General features: G+C 41.4%; 1 protein-coding gene across 2 annotated transcripts in view; it reads left to right on the top strand.

Annotated features, from left to right (window-relative positions):
• The window catches only part of zgc:173742 (DNA topoisomerase I, mitochondrial), a 33,597-nt gene that overhangs the window by 6,220 nt on the left and 7,983 nt on the right, over window positions 1-19,394 (top strand). For both annotated transcript variants that reach the window (XM_090205833.1, XM_021569702.3), the window contains exons 4-12: window positions 708-757; window positions 5,640-5,765; window positions 5,937-6,018; window positions 7,026-7,150; window positions 7,254-7,369; window positions 8,636-8,757; window positions 11,048-11,170; window positions 11,332-11,519; window positions 14,854-14,998. In XM_090205833.1, the coding sequence (XP_090061959.1) occupies window positions 708-757; window positions 5,640-5,765; window positions 5,937-6,018; window positions 7,026-7,150; window positions 7,254-7,369; window positions 8,636-8,757; window positions 11,048-11,170; window positions 11,332-11,519; window positions 14,854-14,998 (1,077 nt within the window). The remainder of the gene's footprint in view (window positions 1-707; window positions 758-5,639; window positions 5,766-5,936; window positions 6,019-7,025; window positions 7,151-7,253; window positions 7,370-8,635; window positions 8,758-11,047; window positions 11,171-11,331; window positions 11,520-14,853; window positions 14,999-19,394) is intronic.

Here is a 19,394-nt window from a genome sequence, read left to right as displayed (position 1 = left end):
GCAGTTAAATCTAATGAATTTATCCTCTGCAGCAGAGGTAACTCTGGGTCTTCCTTTCCAGTGGCGGTGCTCTTGAGAGACAGTTTCATCATAGCTCTTGGTTTTTGCGACTGCACTTGAACAAACTTTCAAAGTTCTTGACATTTTCCAGATTGGCTGACCTTCATGTCTTAAAGTAATGATGGACTGGCCTTCTTGCCATAATATGGACTTGGTATTTTACCAAATAGGGCTATCTTCTGTATGCCACCCCTACCATGTTTCAATACCACCGATTGGCTCAAATGCATTAAGAAGGAAAGAAATTACACAAATTAGCCTTTATCAAGGCACACCCTTCAATTGAAATGCATTCCAGGTGACTATCTCATGATGCTGGTTGAGAGAATGCTTAGTGTGCAAAGCTGTCAAAGGCAAAGGCGGCTACTTTGAAGAATCTCAAATATAAAATATATTTTGATTTCTTTAACACTTTTCTTTTTGGTTACTAAATGATTCCATGTGTTATTTCATAGTTTTGATGTCTTCACTATTATTCTACAATGTAGAAAATAGTAAAAATAAAGAAAACCCCTTGTATGAGTAGGTGTGTCCACATTTTTGACTGGTACTGTACATGCAGACCACAAACGGAGTTGAGTGAAGAGCTTGGGTATTTTATCTTTTGTGCTGAGCTCTGACTTGTTTTTCTGTTTTCCCTCTATTAGGTCAAGGCTTTCAAAATGGAGAGCGTGGAGAGCTTTGATGATGATGTGAGGTGGGCATTTTCCTCTGAGACTGCATCCTGTTAACAGTATTGGTAATGAGAGAGCCAGCTAATTGTCATGGCTTTGCTCAACTACAGCTCTGTTGAAGTTGTGTGGCTTGATATCGCTCAAAGTGTCACATCAGCACATTTCTGCTGCCATTGGAAATGTAGTTTTAATCCATTAACGTTTCAAATAATAGGGAGGTGATCAAAATTAATTCTTGTGATTTGGATTTCCAAGAGCCTGGACAGGATCCATTCCCCTTTTTTTCAGGGAGTGTTTGCTGTCTATCAGAAAATGTATTTCCTGCTGTATTGAAGAAAAGTGTCTGTGGCTCGTCAGAAAAGCAATAAATTAAAAACCGCTGTGTTCTGAGGGGATGGATGGTGGGAGTTTAGGCTAGGTCTGAAAGGTACAATCCGCTACAGATAACAGTATCGGTTTTGCTTCCTTATAGTCACACTGACAAAGTGAATGACATATACAGTTAAATCTCTGTTTATGGACTCTCTCTTAGACTTACTCAGGCTGTTTCTCCCTCACAGACGAACCTATTGGCATTTCAACATTTTCCTAATCCTATTGAAGTCTACCTCTCTTGCTTAGGAAATGGAAAGAATATGTTGATTTGCCATACAGGAATGAGTTGTTCAGATGAGTTAGGTGACATTCAGACAGAACGTTGGAAGAAACTGAGAGAATATCCAATCATTACCCATCTGTACTGTTGTCGGTGACAAGAAAAGGGGTGAAGTGAAGGGTTGGAGGTCCTTAAACGGAATGGTCGGGATTTTGGCAATTTACTTCCCCAGATTCAGAAACTCGGGAATACAATTTTTATGTATCTGCGTGCAGTTTGAAGGAAGTTTAATGACTGGATGTTCCTGTAGACTTCCAGTCGTTGCACTAACGCTAAGTTAGCATTGGCTTGCAAAACTACCTCTCTATTCCTTCATACTGGACACAGATACATAAAAATGGTATCAATATATCTGACTATTGGGAAGTATATAAAGGACCTCTGACAAATTCCCAAACTATCCCATTAAATGCATTATCTGCGCTGCCAACTCTCATGCATTGGGTGCGAGTCACGCATTTCGCCCTGTTCTCACACCACACCTCTTTCTCACGCATTGAAACAAAGTTCCCTATTTAATTTTTTTAATTACTCCACTGAATTCAGTGTAACTTTTTTTTCAAATCGGAGCATATGCACCTGCAATTCTACATCATGAGTGTTGTATCTGCACCAGCTTCACCTGGTAGATCCATCATTTTCCTGCCATTGCACTGTGAACCGCGGCAGATTGAAGCTTGTGATTGGTTTAGTAAGGACCTAGGCGATTTGCTGCGCATTTGTAAAGACGCCCCTCACGATTTAGAGTGGAGTGCAGTCACGTCAGACTGGACAGGCATGTTCGCTCTCCGCTTATCAAAGTTTAGAACCTCAATTGTCAAAAGAGCAGCACGGCAACTTGTAGTGCTGTTTTTGTCTATAATTGTTGCAAAATGCTTTGTGTGATAATATAGCCTACTACTAGGGATTTATTCCACAATTTAGATTAGCCCAGATCTATAGCCCACATTATTCCCCTTGTTTGATCATTGGCAATTTAGGACTAGGTTGATAAGGCTATAACAACGAAAAGGCAGCATTTAGAATAAATGTTGTTAGGGTGACCTGATTTGTGTAACTATATTATGAACACTATTTTGCCCTTACAAATTGTGAACCCAAATGTAACTGATTCTAGTGGGAAAGGGGGATACCTAGTCAGTTGTACAACTGAATGCATTCAACTGAAATGTGTTTTCCTCATTTAACCCAATCCCTCTGAATCAAAGAGATGCGTGGGGCTGCCATAATTGACACCCATGTCTTCGGCGCCCGGGGAGCAGTGGGTTAACTGCAGAACAACAGGGGCAGAACAACAGATTTTTACCTTGTCAGCTTTGGGATTTGATCCAGCAACCTTTTGGTTACTGGCCCAACACTCTGACCACTGACCACACTAATTAGTCTATATTTTAGCCCATTGTAGGGAAAGGGAATTGTTCTAGTGATGATGTAAGTTCTAGTGACTTACATCATGTAAGACCAAACAAATTACCAAACAAATTACAGAAAATCTTCTGAAGACGACATAGCCTAAATCTGTTGCTACACCAAACCCAAATGATCTTTCAATGTATTGTCCCTTCCGGGACTATTGTTATTTCCCCATACTTTTCTTATTATTTAACTTATTAATATTTCTTAAGAATTCTTCTGGTGTAATTGGTCTATTCAAAATCGGATTTGCCATCTTGTCCTCAAACTCTTTTTAAAATTCTATTTATTTTCAATGAGGGCTGTGCATTTTTGTAAGCATTTATGGACAGTTTTGAAAACAGTGTGGTGTGGCTGTCATAAAATGAGAGTAGGCTATATTGAAATGCCCCTTGCCTCAAATATCTTGTTTTGTCATTTATTCCTAGCGAAATGGTAGGCAAGATATTTTGCATTTATTCCTATGGAGAGTAAGATTTTGCACATTGGCCTCAACCACCTGTAAATTAATATTTATTTGATTTTTCTTGATTGTATGTTAATTTAGTAGAAATGAAAAGTTTTTGGGGAACATACAGTGGGGCAAAAAAGTATTTAGTCAGCCACCAATTGTGCATGTTCTCCCACTTAAAAAGATGAGAGGCCTGTAATTTTCATTATAGGTATACTTTAACTATGACAGACAAAATGAGAAAAAAAAATCCAGAAAATCACTGTAGGATTTTTAATGAATTTATTTGCAAATTATGGTGGAAAATAAGTATTTGGTCACCTACAAACAAGCAAGATTTCTGGCTCTCACAGACCTGTAACTTCTTCTTTAAGAAGCTCCTCTGTCCTCCCCTCGTTACCTATATTAATGGCACCTGTTTGAACTTGTTATCAGTATAAAAGACACGTCCACAACCTCAAACAGTCACACTCCAAACTCCACTATGGCCAAGTCCAAAGAGCTGTCAAAGGACACCAGAAACAAAATTGTAGACCTGCACCAGGCTGGGAAGACTGAATCTGCAATAGGTAAGTAAGCAGCTTGGTTTGAAGAAATCATCTGTGGGAGCAATTATTAAGAAATGGAAGACATACAAGACCACTGATAATCTCCCTCGATCTGAGGCTCCACGCAAGATCTCACCCAAAGGGGTCAAAATGATCACAAGAACGGTGAGCAAAAATCCCAGGACCTAGTGAATGACCTGCAGAGAGCTGGGACCAAAGTAACAAAGCCTACCATCAGTAACACAATACGCCGCCAGGGACTCAAATCCTGCAGTGCCAGACGTGTCCCCCTGCTTAAGCCAGTACATGTCTAGGCCCGTCTAAACTTTGCTAGAGAGCATTTGGATGATCCAGAAGAAGATTGGGAGAATGTCATATGGTCAGATGAAACCAAAATAGAACTCGTCGTGTTTGGAGGACAAAGAATGCTGAGTTGCATCCAAAGAACACCATACCTACTGTGAAGCATGGGGGTGGAAACATCATGTTTTGGGGCTGTTTTTCTGCAAAGGGACCAGGACGACTGATCCGTGTAAAGGAAAGAATGAATGGGGCCATGTATCGTGAGATTTTGAGTGAAAACCTCCTTCCATCAGCAAGGGCATTGAAGATGAAACGTGGCTGGGTCTTTCAGCATGACAATGATCCCAAACACACCGCCCGGGCAACGAAGGAGTGGCTTCGTAAGAAGCATTTCAAGGTCCTGGAGTGACCTAGCCAGTCTCCAGATCTCAACCCCATAGAAAATCTTTGGAGGGAGTTGAAAGTCCGTGTTGTCCAGCAACAGCCCCAAAACATCACTGCTCTAGAGGAGATCTGCATGGAGGAACGGGCCAAAATACCAGCAACAGTGTGTGAAGACTTTTGACCTCTGTCATTGTCAACAAAGGGTATATATATAACAAAGTATTGAGAAACTTTTTGTTATTGACCAAATACTTATTTTCCACCATAATTTGCAAATAAATTCATTAAAAATCCTACAATGTGATTTTCTGAATTTCTTTCTCTCATTTTGTCTGTCATAGTTGAAGTGTACTTATGATGAAAACTACAGGCCTCTCATCTTTTTAAGTGGGAGAACTTGCACAATTGGTGGCTGACTAAATACTTTTTTGCCCCACTGTAGATCAGGTGTGGGCCACCAACCCTCTTGGAGCGGGACCTCTAGTCAGGAGATTTTGAAGGGATAGTTCACCCAAATTACATTCACATTGGTTTCTTATGGACAAAGAAACTGCAGTCTATCCTGTGGTTAGCCACTGCTAATATTAGCATTTTCTAACAAAAAAAAACGATTTTAATTCGGTGTCCCCCAGTTAAGGACCCCCTGGCTAGGGGTGGAGACAATGACATTCCCCATAGGAAATCTCACTCCAACAATTTTCAAAACTTGGCAACCCTGTACATTATCCTGTTCCGTTCTGCCTGTAATGGGAATTAGCATCTACAGCTGTTTTCTTTCTTTTCCTTCCATCCAACCATTTGAAATGAAGCAGTACTGTAATTAAGTTGCAGTGGTGGTTGTAATGTTGATTTATTAATTTGGTCAATTTCCTTCCCACTTCCAAGGCATACTGCAGGGAAATACAAGCTTGCCGTCCTATTATTATACTATCATCAGGCCCTTTTCTATAATGTTTAATCACTGTAATTATGTAATTACATGTGGTCACTAAATGGTGTACTTTTGGATTGAGGTATTACTCTATGAATAGCTACGTCTTACTGGGAAGTAAAAGGTGGACCGCAGCAGGATGTGTTCATGCTTTCCAACCACTTGATATGGGAGTGAAAGTGACTGGTCATTGTTCAGTGTCTCTTCGTGCTTCCCTCAGGTTTAATTTGGCTGTAAAAGAGGAGCCTGAAGATGGAGACTTTGTGCCAGAAAAGAGGGGGAAAAAGAGGAAAAGACCAGAGGATGAACCCATGGAAGGTCCCTCGTGTTCCAGTGCAACCCCAACGTGAGCAGGTCTCCCTTATTTATATGCCCTCACTCCATCTGTCATTCAGTTACCCTATGACTAAGTGTTGGTAACATGCGAACATCAGTTCCACCACACCACACCTCTTCACCTGTGAGCAAATAGTGTTGCGCATTGTTGCTGTACACAGATGTTATTTGCTGCCCTCAGGTTAAATAGGAAATTGAAAGAGAAGGACGAGGCTGACCCGAGGACAGAGAATAACACAAAGGAGGGGATAAAGAAAGAGAAGGTAGGCATCTTCCCCGCAGTCAAATGTTCTAGTTTTTAGCTGTTTATGTAGTAGCATCATTTCCCCCCACTTTTCACATGAACTGAGAAGTGGAAATTATATCTGAACAAAAATAAACGCAACATGTAAATTGTTGGTCCCATGTTTCATGAGCTGAAATAAAAGATCCCAGAAATGTTCCATGTGCACAAAAAGCTTACTTCTCTCAAATTTGTTTACATCCCTATTTGTGAGCATTCTCCTTTTGCCAAGATATGCCACACCCGTCAGGTAGGTAGATTATCAAAAAGCTGATTAAACATGATCATTACACAGATGCACCTTGTGCTGCGGACAATAAAAGGCCACTCTAAAATGTGCACTTTTGTCACACAACACAATGTCACAGATGTCTCAAGTTGAGGAAGTGTGCAATTGGCATGCTGATTGCAGGAATGTCCACCAGAGCTGTTGTCAGATAATTAAATGTTAATTTCTCTACCATAAGCTGCCTCCAATGTTGTTTTAAATAATTTGGCATTATGTCGAACCGGCCTCACATCCCGCAGACCACGTGTAAACACACCAGCTCTGGACCTCCGGCTTCTTCACCTGCGGCAGCATCTGAGACCAGCCACCCGGACAGCTGATGAAGCTGAGGAGTATTTCTGTACATAATAAAGCCCTTTTGTAGGGAAAAACGAATTCTGATTGGCTGGACCTGGCTCTCCAGTGGCCCCTGCCCAGTCATGTGAAGTCCATAGATTAGGGCCTAATTCATTTATTTCAATTCACTGATTTCCTTCATATGAACTAACTTAGTAAAATCTTTGACATTGTTGCATTTATTTTTGTTCAGTAAATATTTTATTGTGGAATGTTAGTGCTTTGCGAATTTGACTCAGATGGGTACAGCTGAAATAACAAACAAGCTTTGTTTTGGGACATTTTACAATGGGCTCACTGATTGTGTAAATCACCTACTGTGTAAATTGTCTTGTTTCTGTGCTGCTGTCTTGATCTCCCAGAAGCCAAAGAAAGAGGAGGCGGAGCATCCAGTCACTACAAAGAAGAAGTCAAAGGAAGAGATTGAGGCAGCAAAAGCGTTGAAGATCAAAAAAAGAGAAGAAGAAGAGCAGCAGCGCTGGAGATGGTGGGGCTTGTTTGTTTTTCTATATGCCCGATGTGTGGGAGGTGGTTGTATGAACCTTTTTATGAAAGAGAGGCTCATTCTGAAACGCACTCTTGTCCCTCAGGTGGGAAGAGGACAAGTATGAGGATGGTGTAAAATGGAAGTTTCTGGAGCACAGGGGTCCCTTTTTCCCACCGGAGTACCAGCATCTCCCAGACAACGTTAACTTCTACTACAATGGTCAGTACAGCCCTGCTGGTCTGAAGGTTTATACTCACCTTGTCAGATCATCGACCATTTAGAAGTAAACACTTAACACTTCTCAAAGCGAGGCTCTTCACTCTAAATATGTAAGTAGATTCCCTGGCATGAGAGAGTTTCGCTAGGAAGGGCTCACTTTCAGACTATCCAAGCATTCTGTCTGGGTCAGATTGAAAGTTGAATGTTGTTGACACTTTCTCCTCTATCTACGACACTCTGGGGAGGATCCTTCCTTTCATCATTCACCCCAGAAGATTGTTTCTCAACTCTGTATTGATTTGCATGGATCAACAGCTGCCCACAAAAGATCAGCCTCCTTTTATTTATTTATTTATTTATTTATGTCTGGATCAAACATTTTGATTGAGAACCATAGTTTTTACATTTTGTCCCCCATAGTGCAGCCCTGACAGCACCTATGTCAAAAGAGTGGGTTTGATAAGTTAATTCCTGTGTGTAGTGAAGTCCCTCTCTGGGGCCAGGCCTCCACAACTAATTCACCCATTTGGAGTGGTATGGAATGTAAATCCACAGCCGCTCACTGCAGGCCTCTCTCTCTCTGGGCATTGATTGGCCTGCTGAGCCGGCTCCTAGGGGACCTCTGGGGATGATATTATGGCGGGGAATTGCCAGGGACCTCATTATACGATATTATCACAATACTTAAGCGTCTGATACGATATGTATGCAATTCAATACTGTGATTATTGTGATTCCATGGTCCAAACATGTTGCTCACCATTTGTCTGCTGCAGAGGGACAAAAGAGCAATGAGAAAACGAGTTTTGATCAGTCATGGAAATTTGAAAACATTTTGGCTTCATATTTAAAAAGATGGAGAACAAGCTATGAAGGACAATTACTGGAGTTTTGGTGCAGGTACAGCCAACTAGCGCAACAATCATATAATCCCCATCACTAGTTGATATGGTGCATTTTGGTTCTGACTAAGCTCCAAAAGCCTGACTGAGGTCACAGCTCCTCTAGTCACTTCAGCTACTCATATAGTGGTGCCACTTCGCTCCCCTATTTAGAGAACATGACAAGGGCAAGATTTACCAAGAATTTGCACCTGTTAGTTTCAGACAGTAATACAAGGGGGAAAAAGTAAAGCTGAGTCCTAAACTATTCTACAACATTATATATTTTTCCCTCCTAGGACCTGCAAGCTGCTTACTGAAAATGTAGCCCAGCTAAGATGATGGATCTTATGGGAACTGTGTGTGTGATGTGCTTGTTCACCAGGTAAAGTTGTGAAGCTGGGCCTTGCTGCAGAGGAGGTGGCCCTGTTCTTTGCTCAGATGCTTGACCATGAATACACCACAAAAGATGTGTTCCGAAACAACTTCTTCAAGGACTGGAGGAAGGTGAGGAGGAAGAAAAGCCTAGAGAGACCAGCCCTTGAAACATCTTACTTTGTTTTCTAAGCTTGTTCTTGGAATAACATCAGTGGCTCAAGTTGTCGGTATAGCATATTTAAGATTAAAAAAACAAACAAAAAAACTATTTTGGAGTTGGAAGTCCAACCGAGAACCAAACAAGTAGTGGTTGAGAGTGTGAACATGGTACTCGGGACCCTATACTGTTCAACTAAGAGATGTTGAATGTCCCTGCAGAGTTAACTATACTGAACAAAAATATAAATGCAACCATTTCAGCGATTTTACTAAATTAAAGTTCATATAAAAAAATTAAATTAATTAAGCCCTAATCTATGAATTTCATATGAATGGGCAAGGGTGCAGCCATGGGTGGGCCTGGGAGGGGGTGCCAGGCCCAGCCAATCAGAATGGGTTTTCCCCACAAAAGGGTTTTATTACAGACATAAATACTCCTTTGTTTCATCAGATGTCCGGGTGGCTGGTCAAAGACGATCCCACAGGTGAAGAAGCTGGATGTGGAGGTCATGGGCTGCCGTGGTTACACGTGGTCTGCCTTAGTAAGGCTGGTTGGACATACTGCCAAATTCTCTAAAACAAATGTTGGAAGCGGCTTATGGTAGAGAAATTAACATTCAATTCTCTGGCAACAGCTCTGGTAGATATTCTTGCAGTCAGCATGCCAATTGCACGCTCCCTCAATTTGAGACATCTGTGGCAGTGTGTTGTGACAACCACATTTTAGTGTCCTTTTATTGTCCCCAGCACAAGGTTCACCTGTAAGGATCATGATGTTTTAATCAGTTTCTTGATATTCCACACCTATCAGGTGGATGGATTATCTTGGCAAAGGAGAAATGCTCACTAACAGGGATGTAAACAAATTTGTGCACCAAATCTGAGAGAAATAAGCTTTTTGTGAGTATGGAACATTTCTGGGATCTTATTTCAGATCATAAAACATGGGACCATCACTTTACATGTTGCATTTCTATTTTTGTTCAGTATAGATGCAGTATGACAGACATGGGTGTATGTGGGGTGTCCTCTGTACACAACACTCCACCAGGCCCAAAGGCGTATCATGCAGAATTAATTTCGTGCTGCTTAGTGCCCAATGCTCTTGAAAATATGATTTGTGTAAAGGCATTGATATGCTAATCCAGACAAGTCGCTCCCCGCATATGAACAAATCCAATTAAACTGTTTTATTATAACGGGAAACCTCTCCTCGCCTGACTGCCCCCAGTCTCCGCCCACCCGCTGCCTGTCAATCATGCTTAGAGGGAAGGTCGGTGGCTCCAAGTGTCCACACGGTCATTGGAGTGTCTGGACTGGATCTGCATAAGGGAAACTATCACAATGTTACTGGTGCCAAGACAATGCATTAGCGCTCGTTATCCCAGATTTTTATATTTATCTATAGCTAAACTCCCCTTCCTTTAAATAGGTTGATGTGCTGCTAGTATGGATTCCTTGCTCAATGAATATCCCCAATTATTTTGGGGGTTCTGGATTCTGGATATGTTGACATGCTGCTCTCATAGAATCCTTCATCAAATAAGTGGAAATAAATTAGTCATATAGACCAAGTGTATAAAACATTATGAACACCTCTTTCCATGACATTGACTGACCAGGTGACACTATAATCCCTTATTGATGCCACTTCTTAAATCCACTTCAATCCGTGTAGATAAAGGGGAGGAGACAGGTTAATAATGGATTTTTAAGCATTGAGACATGGATTGTGTACGTGTGCCATTCGGAGTGTAAATGGGCAAGACAAAATATTTAAGTGTCTTTGAACGGAGAATGCAACGCTGCTGGGCTTTTCATGCTCAACAGTTTCCTGTGTGTATCAAGAATGGTCCACCACCCAAATGACATTCAACCAATTTGACACAATTCTGGGAAGCATTGTGTTCCTAATGTTTTGTACACTGTACATTGACATTTACTCAAATAGGCTTCCTGATTTATGGACAGAATGAGGTGGCCATAGTGACATCCCTGGGGCTGTGCAGGCCAAATCGTCTGCTGTAGGAGTTCACATTAAAGGGAGTCAGTGTTGTCATGACATTTTACGGCAAAAAAAAACCCATTTAAATTAATCATAACTGAATAAAAGGGCTACTTGTTTACCGTCCCTGTTGGAGGGACCTGTTGGCATTCTGTGTTTTACTAGGTAGGTCTACTCTGAAGATTTCTGATTGACTGAGGACAATTCGGCAGTGAATCTGTTTCTCTCGTTTTGTCCCTGTGTTTGTCTGAGCAGGAGATGACCCTGGAGGAGAGGGTGCTAATTAGTGACCTGAATAAGTGTGATTTTCGGGAGCTCCACACCATGCACAAGGAGAAGGTGGAGGCTAGGAAGGCCATGAGCAAAGAGGAGAAACTGGTGAGTGGAACTTGGACAAAACAGGGCGATTACTCAAGGTAGATCTAAATGGCTACTTCAATATTGGATTGAGTGTAATTGCTATGGATACAGAATATTATGAGAGTGAAGGGGGTTCATAGCATTATTGGCATAGCTGATAACCAATATATATATTCCAGGTGATGAAAGAGGCCAATCAGAAGATAGTGGAGGAGTATGGCTTCTGTATACTGGACCACCACCGGGAACGCATCGGCAACTTTAAGATTGAGCCGCCAGGTCTCTTCCGAGGACGGGGGGAGCACCCCAAACAAGGCATGCTTAAGAAGAGGATCCAGCCGGAGGACGTCATCATCAACTGTGAAAAGTGAGACCGGCTCAGATCAGAACATGAATGGCTAGTAAAGGGGAGGTTTCAGAAGTGAAAAGGGTTCATAAAAGGGAAGGTTACTGCCTGGAGAAACACTATGGAACAGTCCCACAACAGGTTTGGATTTGCAATATTCATCCCCTCCATTAGGTTTAGTAGTTGTACCTAGAGGAAGACCACAGTATGGTAGTTCGCCACACTTCTCCACTCCTCTAAGAACTGTCTCTTGACATTATGATCCAAGTCTGTGATTAACCTCCCAGTCACAGGTCTAGATTAGTGTCAGCTAAGGACTGATTTGTACCCTACGGAGACAGACCCTACGGAGCATAGCAGTGTCGCAATGTTTTTCGTCACAAAAGGGACGACTCCTTGTAGTGTGCCCCAACATTTGACATGCTTCCGTGTCACATGAATATTGTAACGTTCTGTATCACTCCTTGTGTAGCAGTGGGGGCAGTGTTGTGTAGGCAATGAAGCTCTCTTGGTTCCTTCAAAACATGACATGCTATTTTTAGCTGATATGGTAGTGAATACATTCAAGCAGCATATTAAACTGGGATAATGTTGTCGGTTACACCGGCAAGTATAGTATTATAAATCTGATTATTTCACATGGCGTAAATATACTAATCTACTTCAAAACCACTTCAAGATTGCTGTCTTGGTTTAGCTTGGCATTAAATAAGCATTTTATTTTGCATTGGTAACCAAAATAATCTGTGACTGCTCAAACCTTAAAATATTCCACCAAACTGACTTGTTGCAGATAAAATCAGTGCGTTATGACAGTGCACACAAAATCCACTTTTTCACAAAAGTTTTCATGTAACATATAAAAAAAAAAAGAAACTTGAATGTGTTTCCATCACATTTTCAACTCTACCGATAGTTTAGTCACAAACTGTTGCGTTAAATAGGATTTGTGCACAAACAGGTCACAGATACAGTGTGTAGGCTGTGCGGGTAGGCTAGATTTACATGAGGTAATTATGGATAAGAGCGAGAATATTTAAATTTGTATACATCGATCATCATGCCACCAGAATAAGACCTTTGATATTTATACCAAGCTCATCATCGTTCACTTTCACCACCCTGTGAAGTTCATTTGTTTTATTTCTTCTGTAGCCTAATAAACTGAGGGTTTCCCCGAGTCGTAGTGGGAGGACCACATATCACCGTGTGCCTTAAAGTTTACTTCGATATGATGGTCATTAGTGTTGGGCCAGTAACCGAAAGGTTGCTGGATTGAATCCCGAGCTGACAAGGTAAAAATCTGTTCTGCCCCTGAGTAACCCCATGTTCCCCGGGCGCCGAAGACGAATGTCGATTATTGCAGCCCACCGCACCTTTCTGATTTAGAGGGCTTGGGTAAAATGCGAAAGACGCATTCAGTTGTACAACTGACTAGGTATCCCCCTTTCCCATTATATTATGTACGCATAAAGGCATTTCCACCGCCATTTATCGCATAATCCATTTTACCGACACAACGAGATCCCACCATGTCAAACAAACAAATGATTTGTCTGCATTTAAATTGTACTTTAAACTGTTTCCATCACAGCTATTGTGATTTAATTTTATACGGTAGGACAGTACGTTCATAACAGTGGACGAAAACATGGTTTGATAATGAAATTATGACATATTTTTAGCTGTTATGGATGTGAATACATTGAATATAAAATTAGGATAATGTAGGTTACACTGCCAAGTATAACAATATTTGCCAGGGCATATTATTTAATTATGAATCTGATTATTTCATATGGATATGTGGGAAGCTAAAAGGCTAGCTAGCCTGCTGTGTTCAGCCAACTTGCTAGTAAGGGAAGACGAGACTCTTTTGCTTTCACCACAAATGAGAAGACGACAAGAAAATCTGTCACCCCCATGGGAATGTTGTTTTTTGGGAGTCTGGACCAGCACAGTATTATGTTACCAAAAGGTGCACTTTGCTCAAAAAAAAATCTGACTCCACCCAGCACATGCAGATCTATGCATGTGAAGCTTGTAGAGGGCTTTGGGGTCTTTATGTAAATCAGCAAGCTTCGCAGTAGTCAGGGTTAAACTTCAGCCCCTGTGTAATGATCTTCACTAGTTAACACAGGCACAAAATCATAAACCTTGCCTATTTTTACAATTTCTCTTAATGTCATTTTAAACCTAACCGTAAAGGGAAACTTCACAATTTTTAAACTTCATATTCATCATCCCCACCACCCTAGCATCAACATATGTGAAAATGGTGCATTTCTATGTGTTGTAGTTAAAAAAATTGAGTAAGCATTGTCTACTAATTAGTTGATGCCACTTTAAACACTTATATTTCAGTCTTTTTTACTACAAAACATAAAGGTGTCATTTTCAGACTATATATATATATATATATATATATGTGTGGACACCCCTTCAAATGTGTGGATTTGGCTGATGGGTGTATAAAATCAAGCACACAGCCATGCAATCTCTATAGACAAACATTGTCAGTAGAATGGCTTTGTCAGTAGAAGAGCTCAGTGACATTCAACGTGGCACCGTCATAGGATGCCACCTCTCCAACAAGCCAGTTTGTCATATTTCTGCCCTGCTAGACTTCCCCTGTCAACTAAGTGCTGTTATTGTAAAGTGGAAACATCTAGGAGCAACCACGGCTTAGCTGCGAAGTGGTAGGCCACCCAAGCTCCCAGAACGGGACCGCCGAGTGCTGAAGCGCGTAGCGTGTAAAAAATCGTCTGGCCTCGGTTGCAACACTTACTACTGAATTCCAAACTGCTTCTGGAAGCAACGTCAGCACAAGAACTGTTCGTCGGGACCTTGGCCAAGCAGCCACACACAAGCCTAATATCACCATGTGCAATGCCAAGAGTTGGCTGAAGTGGTGTTAAGCTTGCCACCATTGGACACTCGAGCAGTGGAAACGCGTTCTCTGGACTGATTTTAATCTTGCTTCACCATCCAGCAATCCAACGGATGAATCTGGGTTTGGCGGATGCCAGGTGAACGCTGATTGCATAGTGCCAACTGTAAAGTTTGGTGGAGGAGGAATAATGGTCTGCGGCTGTTTTTCAGGGTTCGGGCTAGGACCCTTCGTTCCAGTGAAGGGAAATATTTATGCTACAGCATAGAATGACATTCTAGACGATTCTGTGCTTCCAACTTTGTGGCAACAGTTTAAATTTATAAATAATAAGTTTAGGCATAAGGGAAATAACTAATTTTAACACAGCCAAAATTGTCTATCATAGTTATCTAGTGGAAACCCTGTGTAATGCTGTCTCTCATGCGTACAGTATCTGACCCTTGACCTCTCCACCCCCCTTAGAAAGTCTTGTATCCCAGAGCCCCCTGCTGGTCACCACTGGAAGGAGGTTCGCCATGACAACACAGTGACCTGGCTGGCCAGCTGGACTGAGAATGTTCAGGGCTCCTGCAAGTATGTCATGCTCAACCCCAGCTCCAAACTCAAGGTATGAGGCATGTTTTTCAAATATTACCCTATGATCTCTGGAGCCTCCTGATTTTTCTTTTCTATCTGATAATTAATTGCACCCAACTGGTATCCCAGGTCTAAATAAGTCTTGAATGGGGGGAAAAAAGCAGTGCAACTGGCTTCGATGTCCAGATTTGAATTTGCGGAACATAGGTAGTCAGGGTGGTGCAGTAACTGTGGACAACAATTGTCTGCAAAGTAACCATTCCCATATACAGTGCCTTAAAGTATTCATACCCCTTTTTGATGTGTTACAGCCCGAATTCAAAATTCATTGACTTAGTTTTACTCACCCATCTACACACAATACCCCATAATGGCAGTGAAAACATTTTTGAAAATGAAATGCTGAAATATTTAATTTAAATAATTATTCACACCCCTGGGTCACCTTTGACAGCTATAATAACTGTCAATCTTTTGGGGGTAAGTCTCAAAGAGCTTTCCACACCTGGATTGTGAAAAATGTGCCCATTTTTTATTATTTTCAAAATTCTTCAAGCTCTGTCAAATTGGTTGTTGATCATTGCTAAACAACCATTTAAGTCTTGCCATAGATTTTCAAGTAGATTTAAGTCAAACTATAATTTGGCCACTCGGGAACATTCACTGTTTTCTTGGTAAGCAACTCGTGTCGATTTGGCTTTGTGTTTCAGGTTATTGTTCTGAAAGGTGAATTAATCTCCCAGTGTCTGGTGGAAAGCCACATTTTTTTGCTGAATTCATTTAATGCCTTGTTGCAAACAAGATGCATCTTTTGTAGGCTTGGGCAATATTACCGGGGTATTTCAAAATACAGACTGTGTGATTTTCAATACTGCTTCGCAGGGGCTGTGGGGGGTGCTACGGCACTGCTTATAAGTTAAGTATAACTACAGTACCAGTACCACTATTTTCAACATTGTAGAATAACAGTGATGACATCAAAACTATGGAATAACACCACAATCATGTAGTAACCATAAAAGTGTTATACAAATCAAAATATATTTGATATTTTCAAAATAGCCACCCTTTGCCTTGATTACAGCTTTGCATACTATTGGCGTTCTCTCAATCAGCTTCATGAGGAATGCTTTCCAACAGTCTTGAAGGAGTTCCCACATATGCTGAGCACTTGTTGGCTGCTTTTCCTTCACTCTGCAGCCCAACTCATTCCAAACCATCTCAATTGGTTTGAGGTCGGGTGATTGTGGAGGCCAGGTTATCTGATGCAGCGTCCACCACTCTCCTTTGTCGAATAGCCCTTACACAGCCTGGAGGTATGTTGGGTCATTGTCCTGTTGAAAATCAAATGATAGTCCAACTAAACGCAAACCAGATGGGATGGTGTATCGCTGCAGAATGCTGTGGTAGCCATGCTGGTTAAGTGTGGCTTGAATTTCAAATAAATCACCGTGTCACCAGCAAAGCACCCCCAGATCACACCACCACCTCCATGCTTCATGGTGGGAACCACATATGAGATTTTCCATTTCGCTACCCTGTTTCTCACAAAGACACAGCGGTTGGAACCAAACATTTCAAATTTTGACTCATCAGACCAAAGGACCGATTTCCACCGGTCTGTCTGTTGCTTGTGTTTCTTGGCCCAAGCAAGTCTTCTTATTATTGGTGTCCTTTAGTGGAATGTTAGTTAAAAAGACTGTTACCCAGACTAGAGACATTCAAGGGGCGGCAGATAGTCTAGTGGTTAGAGCGTTGGGATCAAATCCCCGAGCTGACCAGGTAAGAAATCTGTCGTTCTGCCCCTGAGCAAGGCAGTTAACCCAGTGTTCCCTGGGCGCCGATTATGGCAACCTCTGATTCAGAGGGGTTGGGTTAAATGCGGAAGAGAACTGAATCCATCTTTTTCCCCTCCTTTAAAACATTTAATTAGCGCCCCTTGTGTGCTTTTCCGGTAATACCCTGGTATGGTACAGAAACGGTATGACGATATGAGAATCTGGATACCTCCCAACCTTAATGTTTTGGAATATTTTTTTTCTTTACTGGCTTCATTTTCACTGTGTCAATTAGGTTAGTATTGGGGAGTAACTACAATGTTGATTCATTTCTCAGAGTTTAATGGCTGTGATACGAAAAAAAAACTGTTTTAAAGTCACCAATTGCCTCATGGTGAAATTCCTTAGGTTTCCTTCCTCTCCGGCAACTGAGTTAGGAAAGTCGCCTGTATCGTTGTAGTGACTGCATGTGTTGATACACCACCCAAGGTGAAATTAATATCTTCACCATGCTCAAAGGGACGTTCATTGCCTGCTTTAAAAAAATATAATGTATCCACCAATTGGTGCCTTTCTTTGAGAGGCATTGGAAAACCTCCCTGGTCTGGGGTTGAATCTGTGTTTGAAATTCACTGCTTGACTGAGGGACTTTACAATTATCTGTATGTGTGGGGTACAGAGATGAGGTAGTCCATATACAAAAATCATGTTAACACTATTTTTGAACACAGTGAGTCCATGCAATTTATGTGACTTGCTAATCAACTTTTACTCCCGAGCCTATTTAGGCTTGCCATAACAAAAGGGTTGACATACTTGACATTTCAGCTTTGGTAGAAATGTCTAAACATTCCACTTTGACAAATTGTCATCACTGGCCTACACACACACAATCTCAATTTAATATATTTAAAATTCCGGCTGTAACATAACAAAATGTCGACGTGAATACTTTCTGAAGGCTCTGTAGGTGTCTGCGTACGAGAGGTGTACGTGTTTTGTATGTCTTTGTCTTCGGAGCTACCAAATTCCTTAACTTGTGAGCAGAATGTTCATGGTTGCCTTTTAAGAATGAGCCATCTGAATGGAGAACAGGCTACCATTGTGTGTGTGCAGTTGTAAGAATCTAACAGATATTTCAATCAATTTAGTTTATCGGAACCTCTAAGAAAGCACAAGAAATTTTATTGCAATGGCCTACAATATCTCCAATGCCACAAAGTGGTAGCCTTGTTCATGGGTAAAACATACAGCAAAACTTGTATCAGAAACCCAAGGCTAGTTGTTAGTCTCTCCAATTGTCCTGAACAATGTTTTATAAGATATATAGTTGATGACCTTCCATTCATTCAAGCGCGCACAGATTGCCATAGAGTGCATTTGCTTGCTTCGTACAGTTAGGAAAATGACTCTCAATTTGATCTCGAAATTGCTTCAATTATTTGCATAGAGTAAGTTTGAAAACTGCATGGCCATTATGATTAGGTTCTGCAGCTGTTGAAATGTTTAGTTTATTTTGTCATAGAGCAGTTGGGTGTACGTTGTACTGTATTTTACCAAGGCATATTGAATAGAGCAAACCTTTTAAGTTGAAGTTGAGGGTGTGATTTGTGCTTTTGAATAGTTGAATAGGCCTAGAAGTCACACTGGGAACTTCTGAAGCTTTGTCTATTGTGAACAATTGTTATGATTTTTAAGGAGAGGTCTGTGGGGAGCACATGTTTAGAAGCCATTTTCTTTTGTGTTGCTTGAGAGGAACATGTCGGGATTCAGTGCAATTTGTCACCTTTGTTGTGTTAAGTGGTGTATATGGATCAGAGGTGTGTGCCTGTGATTCAAATCGCCATCTCTCCACCACTGCTTAGTGAGAGAAGTATGCATTGAGATTTGTTGGGTAAAGCGGGTGCTGCTGCTGAGAGATCAGATAGAGATGTACTGGTCTTTGACCATGTTGTTTACAGGACATGTAAACCCACTCTGTATCCAACCTTTCATCTCCACTGTGGTGATGGTCTGCTCTGCTCCATCTCCCTGGAGTCTTTCAGAGATTAACAAGGTTACTCAGAGGCTTAAAATAAACAGTCCCCTCTTCTCCATCGCTATCCTACCCATACAACTCCCACAAATCTCTTCCTCTACTGCATTTCTGAAGGATTCCATTTCATGACATTCTGCCAATACACAGAGGGAAATAAACTAGTACTAGGGTCTATGATTCTTCTCTCTCTCACTGTTCACTACCTCTCATTCCCTCACAATCAAATCGGAATGTAATATCAACATGGCTAGTTCCTGAGCTGAGCCTCTTGGTCCTCTCACATCACCATCTCCTCTCTTCCCTTCCTCCTTCCACATACCTCCTCCCTACTCGTATCTCCCAGTTCTTTATTTTGAAGGTTAAGTTACTCCACAATTTGTCGCCATGACGTTGCGGTGGTGGCAACAGTGAGATGGGAGTCAGGTTGTGTGGGGCTAGCTAATTAAACAGCCGCTGGCTAGCTCTACACTACTACGCAAACACAATGTCACCCTTTCTGACTGGCTCTCTCCATTAGACATTTAACAGGTTAGACACGTGGAAGAATAGGATTACTAGACACATGACTATGAATACATTATTTTAGCCACAATCTCGTGAAATACTAAAAG

Source organism: Oncorhynchus mykiss, chromosome 2 (assembly GCF_057628025.1).
Source record: "Oncorhynchus mykiss isolate SJ-2025 chromosome 2, ASM5762802v1, whole genome shotgun sequence".
In the NCBI taxonomy this organism is placed as follows: Eukaryota; Metazoa; Chordata; class Actinopteri; order Salmoniformes; family Salmonidae; genus Oncorhynchus; species Oncorhynchus mykiss.
Note: the sequence above shows the minus strand (reverse complement) of the source record. Positions and strands in the feature narration are given on the sequence as shown.